The sequence below is a fragment of the Branchiostoma floridae genome, chromosome 18, assembly GCF_000003815.2.
Source record: "Branchiostoma floridae strain S238N-H82 chromosome 18, Bfl_VNyyK, whole genome shotgun sequence".
Taxonomy (NCBI): Eukaryota; Metazoa; Chordata; class Leptocardii; order Amphioxiformes; family Branchiostomatidae; genus Branchiostoma; species Branchiostoma floridae.
Window position 1 is genome coordinate 17,275,734 of NC_049996.1, and position 22,571 is coordinate 17,298,304.

A 22,571-nucleotide genomic window follows, 5' to 3' on the forward strand; every position below is an offset into this window, starting at 1 on the left:
ACTGATATCCGTATACAATAGCACACCCTTTGGGCACTGCTTTTATTCCTGGGTATTTGTTACTTGTAGAAGTATTCCTCTAGCTTTATTTCATAAATACGATACATAACATCCACACTTACACAGTATGTTATGCCCCCAAAGTATAACTGCATTACATAGTACATAATATATACAAATAGAAGGTCGATACAATGTATTATATTCTGCATGTAGAAGACAATACATGTCAAGAACTGAAACGTGTATTTATGCAACAATCAATTTTGATATATCTTATCATATCTTCAGATTCTATATCATTTATGAATGTGTTTCCATTCGGCAATGACATTTTTGTATTGCCTGAAATTAACTTGTGTTCGACTGAAATGATATTTTTGTATATTCAAGTACCAGTCTGTCAATAAAGTAATTCATTATTGTACCCCACGCATGCGCAGACCCACCTCCTGTCATGACGTCAGAGTCGCCCCGTTCGGCGTTCCGAACCTTTGGTGACGTCACCGACAAACCGGAAACGGAAGTGAAGAAAACGCCGTTCGGTGTGCTGCGCAAGATCATCACCAGGGGGCATCCACTGCTGAGGAGACAGGTGAGAGAAAACTTTGACTCACTAATGACGTCACATTATCAGTAAGTCAAGTGACAGAGGTGATTTAGTTCATCTTTTAGAAGAAGAACGAAACAATTCAACATTAAGCGTTTTCTTTTCGGTTTCCTTTCTTTTCTATCCGGCCCAATCTCTAAGGGTCCACCAAAGTCGCTAGCAGATTCGTATTTCTGTAACGGTTTAATAATTAGCACAATGCTAAACTTACTTCCAATCAATCCAGAACTTAACACGTGATCTTATTAACGTTCGATCTTGTGGATACGTGACGTCAGCAATTGGTCAAACGTGCCAGGAAGTTTGATATGTTTTAATAGCATCGACTTAGTTGTAACGCATATCTAGCCCAATGTGAAGTAAAATTCTTACCTTCTCTAGAAAGTTATGTTTTCGGTAGCGTTTGTGTGTGTGTGCGTTGTGTGTGTGTGTATGAAGTTGACCAGCATAACTCCAGAAAGATGGATTGTCTTGATATTTGATACGTGGATAGGTCTTGATGACATCTTGTTGAAACGATTATATTTTGGGCCCCTTATAGTGTTGTTATGGTAATGCAGCGGAACTTTTGGGTTTGCTATCTCGAGTTCTGAACATGTTATGGTCGTGATTTTTTACTGGTAGATAGCTCTTGTTTAATATAAACCCGTCCTTTCCAGGATGCCCAGGAGCAGGAGGCGCCGCTGTTCGAGCGGAACTTGTCGGACCAGGAAGCCGAGGAGGGCCGAGAGGCGCGCTTCCGCTGCACGGTGTCGGGCCTCCCGGACCCCGCCGTCTCCTGGCGCAAGGACGGACGTGACGTCACGCACGCCCGGAAGTACGTCATGGAGAGAGACTCGCACGGCGGCTGCTCATTGGTGGTTCCCATGGTAACGAGAGAGGATGAGGGAGAGTTTGCCTGCGTGGCTAAGAACGAGGCTGGCAAGGCTAAGACGTCGGGTCGGCTGAAGGTCAAACCTCAAGGTGAACCGAGTTTTCTTAGACATTGCGGGTTGAGAAACGATGTTACAAAGTTGATAAGACTTCAAAAACAGAAACCACTTCGTTTCACCGATTCAGGGACATTTGTATTTGTCTGTGCACTTAGTATTGTCACCCCCTTGTGATTTTCGACAGACATGCAACTGTATTGATAGAAAATTGTGAGTGCAAGACTTGTGAGTTCCATTTTCTTTACTTGTTGTTACTTTTTGTTTGTTTACAAAGCCTATTGCAAGTTGTATGGAGTTCCATTTTGTTTACTTATTGTTTGTTTCCATCAGGTTCCACGATGCCGAACGCGTTTGACACGGACATCACGCGCGTGCTGAGCCGCATGCAGGCCGCTTCTCTCTCCGCGCAGGAGATAGACCCGGTGGACGCCAAGCTGCCCAGGTGAGGACTCTGTTGTGTACAATCAAGGAGCTTTCATCATCGATAAAAGCTTCTTGGTGCAATCTGCTGCAACTATTGAATGGCAAAAAGACGTACCAGATAACATATAAAGGGAAGATGCTCCGCAAGGTTTTGCCGTATTATATAGCATGTGGAAACAATCGTTGCAAAGTTCACTGTCATCTTTACAGCTCATTGACCTAGCTCATTATCTGCTCATCATCAGCAACAGCTGTGCACAAATAACAGACAAACGTGATGCTACATCAAGATCTGCCAGCGTATTTCGTGCAATTATCCGGATGGTGCAACAAAACGAAGTTATCAAGCTGGACTGCACCACCACGGGCTTTTGGAATTCAGTGCAGTTAACAGAAGTGTGCGGTTGTGGTAGTAAGGTTTTGCTGACATAAGTGTTGTGTCTAACGCTGTGCCCAGGTTTGAGAGGAAGATCACGGACACGGAGGCGCGGGAAGGCGGCAGGGCCAAGTTCAGGTGCAAGGTCACCGGGAAACCCCCTCCTCAGGTCAGAACTTGGACTCGTCCGCCAGAGATGTTTACTTACTTTCGTGGTATAAGATAAGAGTTCTAGAAGCGCTAGACACTAACATTTCTTAAAACGCGCCATAATCATATTTGTTCCTATTCTCTGTTTTGTGCTAATTAAAAATGTAGCCGCAACACTTTTATTCACGTCAAGTGTACAATTAAAGATCATGACTGTGCTACGAAATCTTATAACGTTTGCAGGTCACGTGGTACAAGAACGGCCAACCAATCTCCGCCAACAGCAGCAAGTACGTCACCATCCATGACGCGGACGGCACATGCGCACTGCTCGTCCTCAAAGTGGATGACGACGATGACGCAGAGTACGTCTGCAAGGCCACGAACTGCGCAGGCGCGGCCGTCTGTAGTGCGGAACTGATTGTTGAGCTCGGTAAGACGGGCCGGGACAAGTCACTTCACTGTTTCATGTCAAAGCAATCTCATTCTCCATTTTATATATGGGAGGCATTTTGTAATTATTCACGTTAAGTCAGTCAATTCTTACGTCGATGAAGGTTAGACATCCAGGTAATAAAACACGCCAAGGAGGTTGAAAAAAGGCTCAAGCAACTGGATATCATTTTGGAAACTGTCAGACGTTTCAGATGACGAAAGGTAGCGGATGTAAACTGAAACGTTTCCAAAATAATATCCAGTTGCTATTGCTTTTTGGCAAAATTCTTGTTTTCTATCACTTACAGTTCAGTTTAACGCTAGCTGTTTTTTAACTGACAAACCAATAGCAAAGGAGTCACTAGCATTACTCAATAGTTCGTTTAAGATTTCTTTAAGAAGCATTAAGAACTCATAATGATACATCCATGCAACAAATAGATCAGAGAATAGATAAGTTGGAATATGATAAATATAAAGATTGTATTTGTCACAACCTGAGTAAAGTTAAAGTAAAAGTTATTAATTTTTTTTTAATTTGTGCGTCCATCTAGCGTCTGACGGCAGAGACGACACGGACACGGAGGAGGGCGCCACCATGCGGCGGTCTCCCATCTCTGCATTCCACCCTTTGTCGCCCCGGCGGACCCCCCTCCCCACCATCGCGCCCGTTACCGTGGTGGAGACGGGGTACGAGGCCTCCATGGACTCATCAGGTGTGTGAAAAACTCAAGTACTTCTGAATCATCCTCCTAAGCCCGGTCCCCAACGGCTAGCTGACTCAGCCTATAGGCTAATGCCGTTGGGGACCGGTCGTTAGGAGGATGTTCTGAATAAACTTAGACTGTTACTTCCAACGCAATAAATTTGACTGCTCAAGTCCAGTCTTTGTCAGTTGTAAGGAATGGACAATACACTGCTTCTGTGATGCCACGTTATGTAGATAGCACACGTGACTCAGTGAGCAGTGGATCATAGAAGTATTAGATTGTCCATTGCTTGACAAAGGCCGGCGTCGATTAGTCGAAAAGTCCAATTTCGTGTTTAACTTTATTGAGAATGACTTCTACCAACACAGATGAAGTTAAGATTAAGATCTCAAGTACATATGTAGTATTTGATGTGAAATTTACATCATATTATCTATGCTAGACCTCAGCTCGGACATGTAAGGGATTTCACTCGTCATTTTGGATGATGGCGTAAAGCCGGCGGCCCTGTGTATAAGCAGGTTTCAGGGGTTATCCTCAAATGCAAGTGTCAAACCTCTCACGCAAAAGAATCAACTAGATCTATCTTTCTTATCACAAAAATCAGACAGCGTCATAGATGAGTCCAAATACTGAATTTGTCAGTGGTATTTTGAAGCACTTTCGTAAGAAACCAAGTAGTGACCACAGGAAGAATAGCCTCTGAGGAGGCTAAATGTGGATCATAATAAACTAAAACTAAAGTATGGTTGATTCCTTGCGGCCTAAAAGTGACAAAAGTTGATTTTATAATCTGTTTTTCCCGCCAGCCGCCCAGGACAGTGACGCCGCTGACGAGCTGATCTTCCCGGTGATCCTGGAGACCGGCCCGTTCGTGTCCGTGCAGGAGCCGACCGACAGCAGCTCCCTGTCCCGCCCCGACTCAGTCTCCTCCGCCGCCTCCCTCAACACCCAGCTGGTCATCCGCAAAACCAGCCCCAGCCCGTCCGAGCAGGACCGGAGACTCTCCCCGCTCGGGTATCGAGATACCTCTGACTCCGTGGTGTCCACGGACACGCTGGGTGTGCTAGGTAATGGCAATGACAATGGTCTTTATTACATGCCCAACATCGACTAAATGCATTTAGTGCTAGTAAGGTAACTAAAGTAGAAATGTTGAGAGGTTACGTTGTTTTCCATCTAGATTTACAGAGTCTCTTCCCTCTTTTGAAAACATGTGTCCATAAACAAATTAAACAGAGCTTTCTTATTACATTGTAGACGACATAATATGCATGAATATTTCTTCCTTTGTCAAACGAGCATATTTGAAGTCTAGTGGAATGGCACGTGCGAGAGATGTGCGCATATCTGTGGACAGTAAGTATCTAAAACAAAAAGTACTTCGTTTTGTACATGGTTTATATTTTTACAAAATGTACATATTCTGTCCCTTGCAGGTAAAGGTAAGGGCAGTACCAAGTCCAGCAGGAGCGCCAGTCCGAAGTCACGACATCGCCTCTCGCCGAAAGCCTTCTCCGATCTAGACGAAAGAAGGCTGGTGAAAAGAAAAAGTAGCAGATCCGGTTTAGACAGTCCTTCTCCGAAACAGATTTCTCCAAGACTCAGGAGAAGATACAGCACCAGTTCTAGCCCGCCATTTAAGAAGCATCTCTCCCCCAAGACAAGACGAAGAAGCAGCAGTAAGTCCAGTCGCAGCCCCAGCCCCTCCCCCAAGCAGTTCTCCCCAAGACTCATGAGAAGGAGTCTTCAAGAACTGGACTCCAGCAGCTCGGACTCGACCATGACCTCCCCGCAGAGGTCACCGAAGCTGAGAAGACGCAGCAGGAAGCTCAGCAGGAGCCCCAGCCCGGTAAGACGGAGGCGCTCTCCTCAGCCGGTGACTCAAGACGTGGAGGCGACCATGCAGGCCCTGAGTAGGACCAACAGTCCCGGGCACAGACGCTCGCCCAAGCCTGTGGTGGGGATAGAAGTCCAGGAGTCTATAACTGGTGGGAGGAGGTCTAAGGAGGCTAGCAGGAGGGGTTCTCTGTCTCCGACCATCCTACCCTTGTTAGAAAATATGGTTACAAGCACGCCGATCATTAAAGACGGCTTTCTGAGCCCCATGCACGGCCTCAGTAGAACTACGAGCCCGTCAGAAGCGCCCCCAGTGCCGACTATTGGTGTTGCAGTTGCAGGAGGCCGGCGGTCAGCTGGCTCCAGTAGAAGCGGGTCTCGCGGCATTTCTCCCACCCCTTCCATAGAGATAGAAGTTTCGGAGAGTAAGACCGGAGGCAGAAGATCGCGGGCCTCCAGTTCCGCCAGTTCACGCGCCATGTCGCCAACACCCTCCATAGAAATCGAAATCATTCCAAGATCTCGGCCCTCCAGCGCGGCGAGCTCTCGCGGGATCTCGCCGACTCCGTCCCTAGAGGTGGAGGTCTCCGAGAGCAAAACGGGAGGTCGAAGGTCAAGGACTTCCAGTGGGGGAGCGTCTCCAAGTCCTTCCATAGTTCTAGACGAGTTCGAGACGGTAGAAGAGGAGCCGGACTTGGAGAAAGGACCGGATTTGGCGAAGGATCCGGAGTTCCATTTTCTTAGAGTTCCGCCGAGGTTAAGTTTCGGAGGACATTCCAGACCTTCCAGCTCTGAGTACGAGACGCCAGATGAGGAACCTTCTGAAAGGTAAGTCTTCTTTTTAACCTCCTTGGTCTTGTTAAATCTTCTTGAGATTTGAGTAAAGTAGACAGGCAAAAGTATTTAGCTTGCTTCCTTGGTTTCCTTAAACCCCCTTTTCTATTTCGTTTAAGAATGGGAAAAAGAAGAAAGAAAAGGAATGAATACAAGTAAAAACAAGCGAACAGGCGAACAGAAATGAATTTTTTTCAAAACCGCTTTGGTCCCAAAACGTGCACACGGCAAGGATTTTCAAATTTCCCGCCAACATTACCCATCATGCTGTGCGGGAAATCCGCCATCTTTGTTTTCGACGAGGCACGAAGTAGCAGACGACAGTCATGATCGTGGTGCAGATTTGTCCAATTTACCGCCTTCCGTGCGATACAGGGAATCTGAAGGTGCTTGTTTCGGTCCATGGAAGTCCCATAAGTATCGTTTAGAAACCACTGGCTGGGGAACGGCCATTTTAAACTGTTTTCGGAGTTTTCTTGTTGTTGTTGTTGTTCGGTGGGGAGGGGGGCGTGGTTGCGAAGTTCGGAGTTCTATTAAAAGTAGGTCAGTTCATAGACTGTAGCCTTCTGTAGTTTATATGTTATTAACTCTAAGTTAGAAGAATTTTCTGTGCAGATTTGAGCATATTTGGAGCATACAAATCGCCAAAACTAGCGAGTTGACGTGGTCCTTGTTTTCTGCACTTCAGCCCTGAGCCGACAGAGGACGCGACAAAGCCAGGGAAACTCCACCTGCCCAGACCTCTGGCAGGTATGTCAGGATTGTTTTATTTTCGCTTGCATGTATTTATCAGCTTTACTTATCAAAGTATCAAAATATCATCAGTATTGATATTCAATGATGGGTTTGGGGAGCATGACTTTGTTAAAGAAATAATTATTGGCATAGAAATCAAGAAATTATTTAATGAATCATTTCATTTATTACTTCATCCTTCCATCCATCATTTATCTATCTAGCGCTTGATCAGTTCATATTGAACATCCTTTTTTCAGTTCTATGACTTGTCACCATTTCTGTGTTTGCATCCATGGCTTTTTTTTTTACTTTTAATGCTATTTTTTGGGATGACACACAAAAAGATGCAAACACTTCTATGTACTACTACTATTAGAAGCTTGGTATGATCAAAGTAAGTAAACCAAGGATATTACTGAAAATTTTTGTGTGTCTTTGTTCTGCTTGATCAGAATACCTGTTATGTCAGGAGTTTTTCCCTTTTCCTCCTTTGAGCATATTTTTATGTAGCTAGAGAAGATGATCAACTGATATAATTTATGCAAATGACGGCCTCATTTGTAAAATCATCAAAGAAACATTTACATTAGGTCACTCTTCACTCACAAGAGACCCCCGTTTATGTTGACAGCAATGCCCTACAAACATTCATCGCCAGGCGGATGGAATATGAATACTAAAACACATCAACAACAATCATCAGTATTTATAAACAATAAGGCCGTCACCATGGCAATAATTTATATTGCCCCACTTTTTCCCTTTTCCTCCGCAGGTCCAGACAGAGAAGGGTTCCTCCCCAGTGGCCGGCGGAACCTGGCGGTGCAGACAGCCGAGTTCACCGAACCACTCAAGAACCTGTCTGTCCAGGAGGGGTCAGAGGTCAGACTGGACTGCAGGGTCGCAGGTCAAGTAGTGCACTACGTTGTCATGTCAAAGTTCAACTGTAATCATACAGTTATAGGAAGACACCTTAACATATGCCCTTCACAAAAAGTCTTAGTTTTGAAACTTGCGCTTGTCAATACCTTAGTATGTATCTCTGAATGAAGGAAATATGGATCAGTAGAAAATCTTCTGGAGTTGGCTTGCCTCACCCTCAAATTTTAGTCCTCACTTAAGTTCTCGGTGGGAATAATCACTTGGAGTTTTACAAGAAGAGCCTTAGATTCAGAAAATTGAATCCTGATTTTTCTCAGCTAACAATGTCAAAAGAAACTGTACGTTGATGAAGGTTAGACGTCCAGGTAATAAGATATAGCAAAAAGCAGTTACCCAAGCAGCTGGATATGGTTCGGTCAGATGTTTCAGGCACCATTCAATGTCTTTCCCCTGTGTCACCAACGAAAGAAACCTAATGGGCTGACCGTTTCCAAAATCATATCCAGTTGCTTGAGTAACTGCTTTTTGGCAAATAAAACTAGTTTTCAAACATGCCTCTGCTGCATGTATTGTTGTTTGGTTGTATCTTCAGTCTAAAGTGTTGTTGTTACCCTGCAGGCCTTCCCAAGCCCACCGTGTTCTGGTTTAAGGATGGGAGCGAGGTGCGGCCGCTCAGACTGGGGGTGGAGATCAGGACTGAGGAGGATCGACATACGCTCTACATACCTGTGGCACAGAACAGGTGAGCACCACACACCTGTACATACCTGTGGCACAGAACAGGTGAGCACCACACACCTGTACATACCTGTGGCACAGAACAGGTGAGCACCACACACCTGTACATACCTGAGGCACAGAACAGGTGAGTACCACACACCTGTACATACCTGTGGCACAGAACAGGTGAGCACCACACACCTGTACATACCTGTGGCACAGAACAGGTGAGCACCACACACCTGTACATACCTGTGGCACAGAACAGGTGAGCACCACACACCTGTACATACCTGTGGCACAGAACAGGTGAGCACCACACACCTGTACATACCTGAGGCACAGAACAGGTGAGCACCACACACCTGTACATACCTGTGGCACAGAACAGGTGAGCACCACACACCTGTACATACCTGAGGCACAGAACAGGTGAGCACCACACACCTGTACATACCTGTGGCACAGCACAGGTGAGCACCACATACCTGTACATACCTGTGGCTGAAAATAGGTATGGTACAACCAGGGCTCGAAATACCACCTGCATATGCAGGTTAGTGCAGGGAAAATTGGAGCTGTGCAGGTAAATTTTCCCTGTCTACCTGCACCTAATCTGCACTGGTCCATGTACTGGGTTTTATACATAAATGTCCTATAATGTACTAGTAGTGGTCCAAGTAAAATGTGTCTGGTGCAGGTAATTGTCAATGTACAGGTAATACTATGCAGAAAAAAAGTATTTCAAGCCCTGACAATCGATCTTTCTTTTATGAGTTGTAATTATATCCAAGGCACAGGAATGGTCTTAATGTGGCAAATATTCAGATTGACTTACTTTCACCTCAGCACGCCTTCTTCTTGCATCAGTGTATGTACAGAGCACCAAATTGAGAAAAATTTCTCTAATTTACCTATTGCACTTCACTGACATAGTGGCCATACAAGGACATGAGCAGTGTATGTATAACTTTTTATGTCATACCTGTGACGCGAAAACGTTCGATACGGGTGTTCCGGACCGGGCCGTATGCTTCCATATCGCACAGGTTCGAAAGGCGTATCACACAGGCTCCATTCGAATAAATCGTACTGTTTCGAGCGGGCCGAATACGGCACGGTTAGCAATTGGAATACCTGATTCAGACGTTGGAACATTGCTGTTGCAACACTTTTCTGTTCGAGGGCACCAAATTTGTTCAACTTCTGGCGCATTTCGCATCAAAACATGGGTTTTCTCAGGTGGCGATCCGACCCGCGGTCGGGCTGATACCTTGGGTGATACGGAATACACCGTGTTGTATTCTATATGTATAAGTTGAGATGTGCAGGCACCTAGTTAGCTTCCAATACTGTACACATCTCAAGGCATTTATGGGAATCGATAATGATAATATTTGTATTTTCCAGCCACGAGGGAGTGTACATGTGCCGTACTGAGAATGCAGCAGGGGTGGCCACCTGCAGTGCCATGCTCCACGTACAGGGGGCGCCGGTGGAGCGCTCCACTAGCTCAGGGGAGGAACACGTCAGCAGCTGCATCAGCAGCTTCTCGCCTATGACCAACACCTCAGGGTACGAACTTTGACCTCTGAACTAGAGCACTCTCACCCCTGAACTATAGCACTCTCACCTCTGAACTATGGTATTTTCACCATTGCGCTATGGCAATCTCACCTTTCAATTATGGTACTGTCAACTCTGAACTATGGTATTCTTACTTTTGAACTTTGGCATTCTCACCTTCGAACTGTATGTTTTTTCACCCTTGCACTGTGACACACACCATCACCTCTGAAATCTATGGAATTCTTCTTACTTTTGAACTTTCATTGGCATTTTTACCCTTAAACTTTGGTATTTTCGCCCTTGAACTTTTTCACCTTGTAATTTGGTATTTTCACCTCTTAACTTTGACATTCTCACCCCTGAACTATGACATTCTTGTTTATTTTTGCAGAAGCTCGACCTGTGAGAACCTCACGGACCACACTTCGGAGACGAACTCGCAGGAGGGCTGGTGCACGCCGGAGCAGCTGTCGGATGTGGAGGGGTCACCGGAGTTCATCAAGGAGCTGGAGTCTCTCCACGCCGTGCAGGGCAGCAGCGTCATCTTCGAGTGCGAGGTCACGGGGTCACCCGCGCCCACCGTCACCTGGTACAAGGTACGGAGGGGCTGTTCAGTACTGGCTGTGGGTAGGGGGTAAAGAAGGGACTGTTCAGTACTGGCTGTGGGTAGGGTATAAAGAAGGGACTGTTCAGTACTGGCTGTGGGTAGGGTCTAAAGAAGGGACTGTTCAGTACTGGCTGTGGGATGGGTTTAAAGAAGGGACTGTTCAGTACTGGCTGTGGGTAGGGTCTAAAGAAGGGACTGTTCAGTACTGGCTGTGGGTAGGGTCTAAATAAGGGACTGTTCAGTAGTGGCTGTGGGTAGGGTATAAAAAAGGGACTGTTCAGTAGTGGCTGTGGGAAGGGTGTAAAGAAGGGACTGTTCAGTACTGGCTGTGGGTAGGGGATAAACAAGGGACTGTTCAGTAGTGGCTGTGGGTAGGGTGTAAACAAGGGACTGTTCAGAAGTGGCAATACAGATCAAGGGTATAAAGTAGGGACTGTGAAACATTGGCAGTGGGAAGGGTATGAAGTTGGGACTGTTCAAGTTTGGCAACTTGGATATGGTATTAAGTAGGGACTGTTCAGCATTGGTCCTTGTGGGACTCGTTGCTCATATTTCTTGGTTTTAAGAAACTTCTTGCTGTGCTCTTGCTCTCCCCAGGATGGCCAGCCACTAGTGGAGGATGGAGACCACGTCTCCTTCGAGTCTCGAGACGATGGTACCTTCCTCCTTACCATCATCGATGTACAGAACCTGGATGTTGGGACCTACACCTGCCGGGCTGCCAACAGTGTGGGGGACGTGGTGACACATGCAGACCTGCTGGTCTCAGGTGAGAACACACCTGTACACACCTGTACACACCTCCACTCACCCGTAGAAACATGTACACACACCTGTACACACCTGTACAAGCCTACACCTGCCGGGCTGCCAACAGCGTGGGGGACGTGGTCACACATGCTGACCTGCTGGTCTCAGGTGAGAACACACCTGTACACACACCTGTACACACCTGTATACACCTACACCTGCCGTGCTGCCAACAGTGTGGGGGACGTGGTGACACATGCCGACCTGCTGGTCTCAGGTGTGAACACACCTGTACACACCTGTACACACCTGTACAAACTTACACCTGTCGAGCTGCCAACAGTGTGGGGGACGTGGTGACACATGCAGACCTGCTGGTCTCAGGTGTGAACACACCTGTACACACCTGTACACACCTGCTGGGCTGCCAACAGTGTGGGGGACGTAGTGACACATGCAGACCTGCTGGTCTCAGGTGTGAACACACCTGTACACACCTGAACACACACCTGTACATACCTGTACAAACTTACACCTGTCGAGCTGCCAACAGTGTGGGGGACGTGGTCACACATGCCGACCTGCTGGTCTCAGGTGAGTACACACCTGTACACACCTGTACAGACACTTACACCTGCCGGGCGGCCAACAGTGTGGGGGACGTGGTCACACATGCAGACCTGCTGGTCTCAGGTGAGAACACACCTGTACACACCTGTACAAACTTACACCTGCCGGGCTGCCAACAGTGTGGGGGACGTGGTCACACATGCAGACCTGCTGGTCTCAGGTGAGAACATACCTGTACAGGTCTGTACTCACGCACACACCTGTACACACTTGTACACACATGCACACACCTGTACACCTGCACACACATGTACCTGTAAGAACACACCTGTATACACCTGTACACCTCGGTATTAAGCTCCAGCAGTAGTTTTTAATGCTATGGTTTGAAGCTTAGAAATGTCAGGTAATCTTAATCTCAGTTTTTATGTTCATTTTTGCTCCTGAAGTGATTTTGTCTTTTACGTCTTTACTTTTAGTGAGTGGAGGAAAATTTGCTTTCATGTTACAATGGTAACAATTCATTCCCATTAAACACAGATTCTGTATGATTGTGTACAATGGATATAATTTGTAACCACTGAATATTTCCTAAGGTCTTCTGAAACCCAGAGCAACAATTAGAATGTCTAATTACCATCTTTAATGAGCAATAATTGGCTAGGCCTTTAATAGTTGAATGTAAGTTCATCTGTGACGGTACTTAACATAATGATACGATTTTTAAGACTTTATATCCGTACACAAAAATAAAGCGCTTACCAACAAGCTTTCGATCAGTCCTCTGATCCTTCTCAAGTTGTAATGACCCAAGACCTAAGTCGCACTTCCGGAACGGACGTGCGACGTCAGTAAAGGGTCAAAGGTGCTTGACAGTCGGTATCGGCCCCCGTCTCGGTTGAGGGAAGGTTGGTGGGCTCTGATGTAAATGGCCTCTTTCACTCCCCTGAGAAAGTAATCCTGTTCGGAATCAAGTATCTCCACCTTGTCGAAATCCACAGAGTGTCCCGGAGATTCTATGTGAATGTGTTGTGCCACCTCCGATGTTTTGACTGAGCTGGGCCGTCTATGCTCTAGAAACCTGGTTCTGAGAGCGCGGCTAGTTTCACCTACGTAGGACTCCTGACAAGGGCCACGGATGTTTTGGCCTTGGCAAGGAATGTGGTAAATGACACCACACTTATCAGCCTTTGGAGTTTTATCCTTAGGTGCAACCAAATACTGTCTCAGGGTCTTTGTGGGTTTGAAGCACGTTTTGACTCCGTGCGTGTCAAAGATTCTCCTGAGGGCCTCTGAGAGGTCTTTTACGTACGGGAGTATGACAAAACCTCTGTTGACACGACCAGGATCACGGTTAGTAGAACTGGGTTTCTCTATACGGGGTAAGTCTACCTTGTCAATGGCCCAACCAGGGTAGCCACATTGTTTAAGCGCGGAAACCAGATGTTCCTTCTCTGACAGTATATCTTCTTGTTCCGAGATCACAGTTTCAGCTCTATGGAACAAGGTCCTAACCACTCCGAGTTTATGGTCAAGAGGATGGTTAGAGGCAAAATTAAGATATTGATCAGTGTGGGTGGGTTTTCGGTATATCTTGATGCGGAGAGAACCGTCTTCTTGAATCACAGTCAAGGTGTCCAGAAAAGGTAGTGACTTATTCTGTTCCTCCTCTGTCGTAAACTTGATGTCAGGATCTAAACTATTGAGGTGATCTAGGAATTCTTGTGCATATATCTTCTTGAGTTTGGTATTGGTATCATCTACATACCTAAACCACCACAAGGGAGGGTGGGGGGCGGTGGTAATAGCCAACTGTTCTAAGTGTTCCAAGTAAAGGTTGCACACGATGGGACTGACTGGAGATCCCATGGCGGCACCATGGATTTGTTGGTAGAACACCTCATTGTATACAAAGTAAGTGCAGTGCAAACAGACTTCTAATAACTTTACCACATGTGTAGGAGTCAAAGATGTGCGTTTATTCAAGGTACTATCGTCCTTTAGCCTCTGTAGGATAATGTCTAAAGCTTTGGGCACCGGGACTGAGGTGAACAGAGCAGTGACGTCAAAAGAACGTAATTCCTCGTCAGGTTCCACCCGTTTGTCTTTGAGAAGTTCGGCAAAATGTTGGGAATTTTTGACGTGATGTGACGAATTACCAACTAGCGGTGAGAGAATTTCCGCCAAGAATTTTGAGCTTTGGTAGGTGATAGAGTCCACACTACTCACGATTGGTCTGAGTGGCGTCCCAGGTTTATGAATCTTCGGGAGACCATAGAACTTTGGCGGAGTTTCCGTTGTCGGGTAGATCTGTCTATACGTAATATTACTGATTGCCCCGTCTGTTAAAATAAGTTGCAACACACTAATCAACTGTTTCTTGTACTCCCCCGTGGGGTCCTTCAAACACTGTGATAACAGGGACTCATTAAGCCTCGTTTGGCCTGTAATTAACTAACGATGCTGGTAATTACGAGCACCCCTGGGGTCAAGCTGGCCTTGGGTCATGTTTGTGACAGACTCGGTCACACACTTGCAGGTATTTCTGTCACAAACTTGTAGCACAGATTCTGAAGTGAAGCTAAAATGTTGAAAACAAAAGGAAAATTGACAATGTGCAAAATTACGTGTTGCAAGCAGGTAGACATAAGGTTAAACAACAATGCAGATACACAGTGAAGGACTGTTTAGGAAGATGCGTTTGCTTGGAAAAACTCTTTTCAACCAAAAAGTTGACAAAAACACAAAGAACAACATGCAAGTCTCTGACAGACCCCTGAACATGTTTTAAATTTGATCACGAAAAATAAAAACAAAGAAGTTTAAAGAAACCAAAGAAGCCAAATTGGGAAAAGGTCAGAGGGGTCGTTACTATGGTAACCGGTAGGAATAATGACCAGTTATTATGGAGCATGTAGTGAGGGGTTATAGCTGTTCGTGGGACGGCAGGTGAGTTTAATAACAGACCCGGGATGTCAGAGAGGTTACCAGAGTTCCAGGCAGCTGCTTCAGACATGGTTGAATTTTAGAAGTCTACGGGAGTGTACGGGTACAGAATGAGGAAACTGTTCAGTTTTTCCTACTGGGTTCCGTCGGTGAACGATCCGGTGGTCACGGACGATCCTGTTGTGCTGATATCATTCAAGTTGGACAAAGAGGCTGGTGAGAGTGAAGGTGGGAGGCCGAGTTTTAATCTGAACAAAGATAAACATAGTGGAGGGGGGTGGGTATGGTTAGATTCAGTCAGAAACAAACACTTTCTCATTCATTTTTCAGTTGCGTCGAGCAGTAGAACAACATCGGTGAGCTCCTACAAGGCGTCAGGGCTGGATGAGCTGCCTTCAGGGCAGTCCTTCGAAAGTCTGGGGACCAGTAAGGAGGAGGAGCTACAGATACTGGAGCTGTTACCTGCAGTGGGACCGGATGTCTTACATCTCAGGAGAGGTGGGACGTGTTTGTTTGTTTGTTTGTTTGTTTGCTTGAGAGTCTGCCCAGCGTTTGATGGCAAAGGGTAGTTATCATATTGGCTGTACATACACATACAGATACAGATACAGAAGCTGGTGTGTTACACAGAAGGGCAGTTATACCATCTATGCAGATATACAAATTCACATGCTTAAGTTTGGTTTTACCAAGTACACAGATACTGATTCTTCTGTTTCTGGTCTCCATAGGAACGACCCCGCCCCGCCCGGGGTCGCGGCCGGACAGCTCAGCATCCTCCGACTCCAACCCCATCAAGAGGCTTCGGCTGGAGCACGACTTTGTGTCTGACTTCAGCGAGACAGAGGACTCTACTAAGGTACTGTTCACTCATTCATCCATCCTTCATTTATTCCTTCACTCCTTCGGCTGGAGCACGACTTTGTGTCTGACTTCAGCGAGACAGAGGACTCCACCAAGGTACTGTTCATTCTTTCATTTATTCATTCTTCCATTCATTCCTTCCTCCATTCCTTCACTCCTTCGGCTGGAGCACGACTTTGTGTCTGACTTCAGCGAGACAGAGGACTCCACAAAGGTATCACTCATTCATCCCTCCTTCATTTATTCCTTCACTCCTTCGGCTGGAGCACGACTTTGTGTCTGACTTCAGCGAGACAGAGGATTCCACAAAGGTATCACTCATTCATCCCTCCTTCATTTATTCCTTCACTCCTTCGGCTGGAGCACGACTTTGTGTCTGACTTCAGCGAGACAGAGGATTCCACAAAGGTATCACTCATTCATCCCTCCTTCATTTATTCCTTCACTCCTTCGGCTGGAGCACGACTTTGTGTCTGACTTCAGCGAGACAGAGGACTCCTCTAAGGTATCACTCATTCATCCATCCTTCATTTATTCCTTCACTCCTTCGGCTGGAGCACGACTTTGTGTCTGACTTCTGCGAGACAGAGGACTCCTCTAAGGTATCACTCATTCATCCATCCTTCATTTATTCCTTCACTCCTTCGGCTGGAGCACGACTTTGTGTCTGACTTCTGCGAGACAGAGGACTCTACTAAGGTACTGTTCATTCTTTCATTTATTCATTCATTCATTCATTCCTTCCTCCATTCCTTCACTCCTTTGGTGGGAGCACGACTTTGTGTCCGACTTCAGCGAGACAGAGGACTCTACCAAGGTACTGTTCATTCTTTCATTTATTCATTCTTCCATTCATTCCTTCCTCCATTCCTTCACTCCTTCGGCTGGAGCACGACTTTGTGTCTGACTTCAGCGAGACAGAGGACTCTACCAAGGTACTGTTCATTCATTCAATTTCATTCATTCATCCATGCATCCATCCATCCTTCAGTTTGTTCATTCCTTTATTCATGCATTCCTTCCTTCATTCCTTCATCCATCCATCCATCAATTGATTCATTCATGCATTCATTCATTCATCCATTTTTCGCTCATTCATTTGCTCATCCATTCAGTAATTTGTCCTTTCATTCATTCATTTATTCATTAGTCTGCCAAATGATATGAAAGAATTTGTTCTTTTCAAAAAAGGCTGATACATATGAAACTGAAGTTTATATTAAGTATCTTCAGATGTTCGTTTAGAAGCTTGAAACTTCAATGCCAGACTTACAATGTGAAAGTTTTTTATGTATCATTTACTTCACAACTGGGGTAACAAATATATGACTACTTTCACTTTAACGACTACTTTGTAATTTGCTTGTCTTCCTATATGGAGACATTGACGTCATGCAACAATCAGTATTATTATCAGGATCCGAACCTGGTGCAAAGACTCGGAATCAGGTTAAAAGGATGAAGCATTGTAGTTTTATAACTCCCCGTCCATCCCTTAAGGTGTTTGAGTTGGTCAGGTTTCCATATTTGTACTGCTTTCTTCCATTTTTTCCATCCTATGTTGTTTTAGTCAGAACAACCCTGAAGCTATTTTGGTGGTTATGTAGAATTGTACTATATTTGGCAGGTTCTCCGTCTAATTAGTGTGTTAATTAAAGGGTTAATGACGTACAAATAACTCAGCGGGACAGGTCACAGACCATGTTGTTAACCACAAAGTTAATGAGTATGGTCGTTAGACAATTACAGTGATTTTTCCTGTAAACCACTAATTCATGAAATGTTTGGGATTAGACATTAAGTATAATGTTTACTTGCTCATGTGTGCGTCATCTGAAGGTGATTTAGGGCATTTTCAACCATTCTTAACTTTTGACTGGAAATGAAGCTTTTCTTGTATCGTAAACGTACATGTATGAGGGTGCTTCAGGCATTTAGCCTCAGGTGTCAAACCTCTACATGTAAAAGAACCCCTAGCTTGAAAATTGCTTTTGCAGAATATGAAAAGACAATATCCGGGTGAATCTTTACATAATAGATTATCACTTACTCATTCACTTTGTGTTTTATAGTCGATCATTTCTGTCTTGGTTTGACTTGCTTGATTTTGAAGTGAAATGTTCATTATAGCCATAGATTTTGTAACCCTCTCAAGTTTTGGTTCAAGATACTCACTGCAAAACTGTAGAGCATTGAGGACATGTAGAAATTTCTGTAGTATTTTGTCTGTAAAGCCTTTTTCTTGTCCCCTTCTGTCTTGATTTTAAACTCATGTGTTTGTTATAGCCATAGATTTTGGTTTAAGGTTAACTCTCTGATAAATTGTAGATGACAAAAGGCAGTGTGAAAGTTTTTCTCTTCCCCATGCAGAATGCAGATCAGTTACTAACACAGTAGGTTAGACATGTGAGAGTTTTGACTGTTTTTTCTTGTCCCCAGAGTGCTGAGCAGTACACAGTAGTGAGTGACTACACACCTGATGATACAGAGCAAGACAGGGTTCCGCTGAAGGAAGGTATTACTAAGAGTTTCTACTTAACTCACCTGATTCGTCCGGTGGGGTCGTGTGGTTGTGTGGGTGTTTGGCACAGAACCCAAAGGTCCTGGGTTCAAATCCTATCATGATGCTGATCTTGGGCTACTATGAAATTCACTCCAACAAATATATTTTAAGCTCATTCCTCTTAAATCAAGGAAAACAAAATAACAGAATAACAACAATACATGTATGTCTTACGCAGATATTGTGTTCTTACTAGTACAATAGTTGCCATCTGTTCACTGATTTGTTAGTTCTTTCTTCTTTCTTCACCCTCAAACAACACTCACATTTAGTTGCATACATGGTTCCAAATACCACTATTTTTTAATCATTTTAAAAGTTTTCACAGAATTGTGAGTCACCAGTTAACAATACAACAGGGAAAGTATAAACCTGACAACTTTCTACATCACACCCCCAACCCACGAGTTGCCCATCCAGTATGTCATGTTGTATATATCAGGATTTTTTTTAAAGACTGAGACTAACTTAATTCAGCCATGTTTACAGCAATGTATAACAGGCTGCAACGTTGTTTCAGTATGTCCTTGTATGTATATGTATATATGTATGAATAAACCATTGATATATCCTGTTATTTAGTATAGGTCAGGGAAAGGTCGCACAGTGCGGAATTATCACTCATAATAACATATCATCACCTACATGGGTGATAACATGTAAGGGCACTGGTGAGTTGAACAACCAGTGCAAAATTACATGTTTGAAGATTTTATCGGTAAAAATGGCAACAAAGTAACAAATCAGTGAGCAAATTGTTGTAATGATGACAGTCATACAAGACATTCAGTGTAGCAAATTTCCTTGATACAATGGTCTCATACTCTAAACCTTAGAGCCTAAACCAAAGACAAATAAAGAATGCTTACTTGTAGAAGCCAATGCAAAAATCTTTTAGTCTCAAGGTACATTACAATTAATTATATTAAAATCATAAAAAGAAGGCAAACTTACCAGACTGAGTTTGTCTAGATATCCCACACTAGTATCTGAGTAGATGTGAGTAGTCTCTTTTTATAATTATGCAGTAACCATAGTCCATTTTCCCATGTACAAGTATGTCCTTTATGTTTCTACCATGCACTTGTGATTACCTTGAACTTGCAAATAAACTTTCTTTAATTATTTCCTCCTCCTCCTTACAATACACTTTATGTAGTTACGCAGAAAAAACACACTGAAGATGTCCCCCCCACAGGTCAGATGGTGGAGCTGTTGGACTCATGTATTTGATAGACGTACTTTATGGAACTGGAGTTCTGGACCAGTAGATGCCATATTTTGTGCTTGTACAATTGCCATACAATAAAGTTATTACCAGTCACTATCATCACTATTATCTAAAGATGTAAGCCAGGCTGAAGACGTCTTGTCCCCCCCTCAGGTCAGATGGTTGAGGTGTTGGACTCGTCCAGCCCGGACCTGTGGCTGGTGCGGACCGTGCCCTCCCCCCCTGAACCCGCCCAGGGCTGGATCCCCCCCTCCTTCCTCCAGACCCTCCCCCACTCCCCCTCCACCCGCAAAGGCAAGTCTGAGACGTCTTGTGAGACGTCTGGAGACGCCGAGAAGAAACAGCCGAGGAGGGGCAGCAAGGAGATGGAGGCAAGCAGTAAGAGAAGGTGCAGGATGACTTAAGAAAATTCGGGATGTCTTAAGAAAAATCAGATTGTCTTAAGAAAAATCAGGATGTCTTAAGAAAATTCAGGATCTCTTAAGAAAAATTGTGTCTTAAGGAAAAACAGGATGTCTTAAGAAAATTCAGGATGTCTTAAGAAAAATCAGGTTGTCTTAAGAAAATTTGTGATGTCTTAAGAAAGAGCAGGATGTCTTAAGAAAATCTTACATCTTAAATGAAACTGACTGAAATGTTGCTATCTTCTCTTTCCATCATATATCACTGCTATGTAGACTGTTAAAAAAAGTGTTTTTATAGTTTGCTATATTTTGGAGATACCTCTGAAAACAAAACTTTCTATCTACTTTCTCAAGCACAACTATCTATGTCTGTCAATTCCTACTTTAATAGGGTACATCTCTGCAAAATTCTCTGCCTCTTGCCTCCTTACCTCTGCCTCTGCCTCTTCCTCTGCTTCTCTTCTCCATTCTCCATGTTTGATGTGTTCTGTACTGTGATGTAGTTTGTAGCAGGCTTGTTGGTAAGTTCTTCTTTCTTCTTTGACTTGACTTTCTTTCTTTCTTTCTTCTTTCTTGGAAGCTTGGTCTACCTTCAAATGCCTATATTTGATCTAACTAAAGGATACCTTTTTTAGTATCTCAGTCCTCTTTTATACCATTTGTACCAAAGTTTCTGTTCCATGACAACTGAAACACGTATGATAATAGCAGTAAAACACACACACAAGAAGACAGTCAAACACCATTTGTGCTTTAATGGGCTTCCCAAAAACTTAAAACTTGAGAAAAAGTCTTCCATCAGTGCATATTCAGATTTGGCATGGGATTGACAAAATATTTTTTACAAAACGACTATTTTTTTGTAAGGAAATGTCTTTTCAACTTTCTCTTTGTTATTTTTCTTGCCCCAGGTTTGTCCTGGAGGAACTACTAAGGATTTTTATTTCAGCAAGAAAATGTCTTAAAGTTTGCTTTTAACTTTCTCTTTGTAATTTTTCTTGCCTCAGGTTTGTCTTGGAGGAACTACTAAGGACGGAGGGTGACTACGTACGGGACCTGAAGTTTGTAACCGACCACTACATCGACATGTTTGACTCCCACACGCTGCCGTACCTACTCAGGGGGAAACGGGACATCATCTTCATGAACATAGAACAGATTTATGACTTTCATAGTAGGTGAGTTAAATAACACCCCTATGTGTAGACTGGTTTGTCCCAAAATATGGTCTTCTTGACTGAATTTTGGGTGATGCCACTTTATCTCGGGGGAAACGGGACATCCTCTTCATGAACATAGAACAGATTTATGACTTCCGTAGTAGGTGAGTTAAATAACACCCCTATGTGTAGACTGGTTTGTCCCAAAATATGGTATTCATCACTGAATTCTGGGTGATGCTACTTTATCTCGAGGGGGAAACGGGACATCCTCTTCATGAACATAGAACAGATTTATGACTTTCATAGTAGGTGAGTTAAATAACACCCCTATGTGTAGACTGGTTTGTCCCAAAATATGGTCTTCTTGACTGAATTCTGGGTGATGCCACTTTATCTCGGGGGGAAACGGGACATCCTCTTCATGAACATAGAACAGATTTATGACTTCCATAGTAGGTGAGTTAAATAACACCCCTATGTGTAGACTGGTTTGTCCCAAAATATGGTCTTCTTGACTGAATTCTGGGTGATGCCACTTTATCTCGGGGGGAAACGGGACATCATCTTCATGAACATAGAGCAGATTTATGACTTCCATAGTAGGTGAGTTAAATAACACCCCTATGTGTAGACTGGTTTGTCCCAAAATATGGTATTCATCACTGAACTCTGGGTGATGCCACTTTATCTCAGGGGGAAACGGGACATCATCTTCATGAACATAGAACAGATTTATGACTTTCATAGTAGGTGAGTTGGGAGAAAAATATCCCCTATGTGTAGACTGGTTTGTCCCAAAATATGATATTCTTGACTGGGAATTTCGGATGATGCCACTTTGTTTCAAGGGGAAATGGGACATACACTTCATGAACATAGAACAGATTTATGACTTTCATAGTAGGTGAGTTGGGAGAAAAATTCCAAATTTTACCCCACTTTTTTAGACTGGTTTGTCCCAAAATATGGTCTTCTTGACTGAGTTCTGGGTGATGCCACTTTATCTCGGGGGGGAAATGGGACACACCCTTCATGAACATAGAACAGATTTATAACTTTCACTGTAGGTGAGTTAAATAACACCCCTATGTGTAGACTGGTTTGTCCCAAAATATGGTCTTCTTGACTGAATTCTGGGTGATGCCACTTTATCTCAGGGGGAAACGGGACATCCTCTTCATGAACATAGAACAGATTTATGACTTCCATAGTAGGTGAGTTAAATAACACCCCTATGTGTAGACTGGTTTGTCCC

General features: G+C 44.2%; 1 protein-coding gene across 1 annotated transcript in view; it reads left to right on the top strand.

Moving 5' to 3' along the window:
• LOC118405516 (titin homolog) overlaps positions 1 to 22,571 on the top strand; it is a 51,152-nt gene that overhangs the window by 23,141 nt on the left and 5,440 nt on the right. Inside the window, exons 15-33 of the mRNA XM_035805018.1 lie at positions 444 to 595; positions 1,270 to 1,573; positions 1,873 to 1,984; positions 2,423 to 2,510; positions 2,735 to 2,924; positions 3,481 to 3,642; positions 4,446 to 4,706; positions 5,076 to 6,303; positions 6,998 to 7,059; positions 7,823 to 7,954; positions 8,548 to 8,671; positions 10,060 to 10,224; positions 10,610 to 10,814; positions 11,423 to 11,594; positions 15,422 to 15,589; positions 15,823 to 15,950; positions 18,395 to 18,470; positions 19,903 to 20,137; positions 21,161 to 21,331. Coding sequence (XP_035660911.1) covers positions 444 to 595; positions 1,270 to 1,573; positions 1,873 to 1,984; positions 2,423 to 2,510; positions 2,735 to 2,924; positions 3,481 to 3,642; positions 4,446 to 4,706; positions 5,076 to 6,303; positions 6,998 to 7,059; positions 7,823 to 7,954; positions 8,548 to 8,671; positions 10,060 to 10,224; positions 10,610 to 10,814; positions 11,423 to 11,594; positions 15,422 to 15,589; positions 15,823 to 15,950; positions 18,395 to 18,470; positions 19,903 to 20,137; positions 21,161 to 21,331 — 4,135 coding nt within the window. The remainder of the gene's footprint in view (positions 1 to 443; positions 596 to 1,269; positions 1,574 to 1,872; positions 1,985 to 2,422; positions 2,511 to 2,734; positions 2,925 to 3,480; positions 3,643 to 4,445; positions 4,707 to 5,075; positions 6,304 to 6,997; positions 7,060 to 7,822; positions 7,955 to 8,547; positions 8,672 to 10,059; positions 10,225 to 10,609; positions 10,815 to 11,422; positions 11,595 to 15,421; positions 15,590 to 15,822; positions 15,951 to 18,394; positions 18,471 to 19,902; positions 20,138 to 21,160; positions 21,332 to 22,571) is intronic.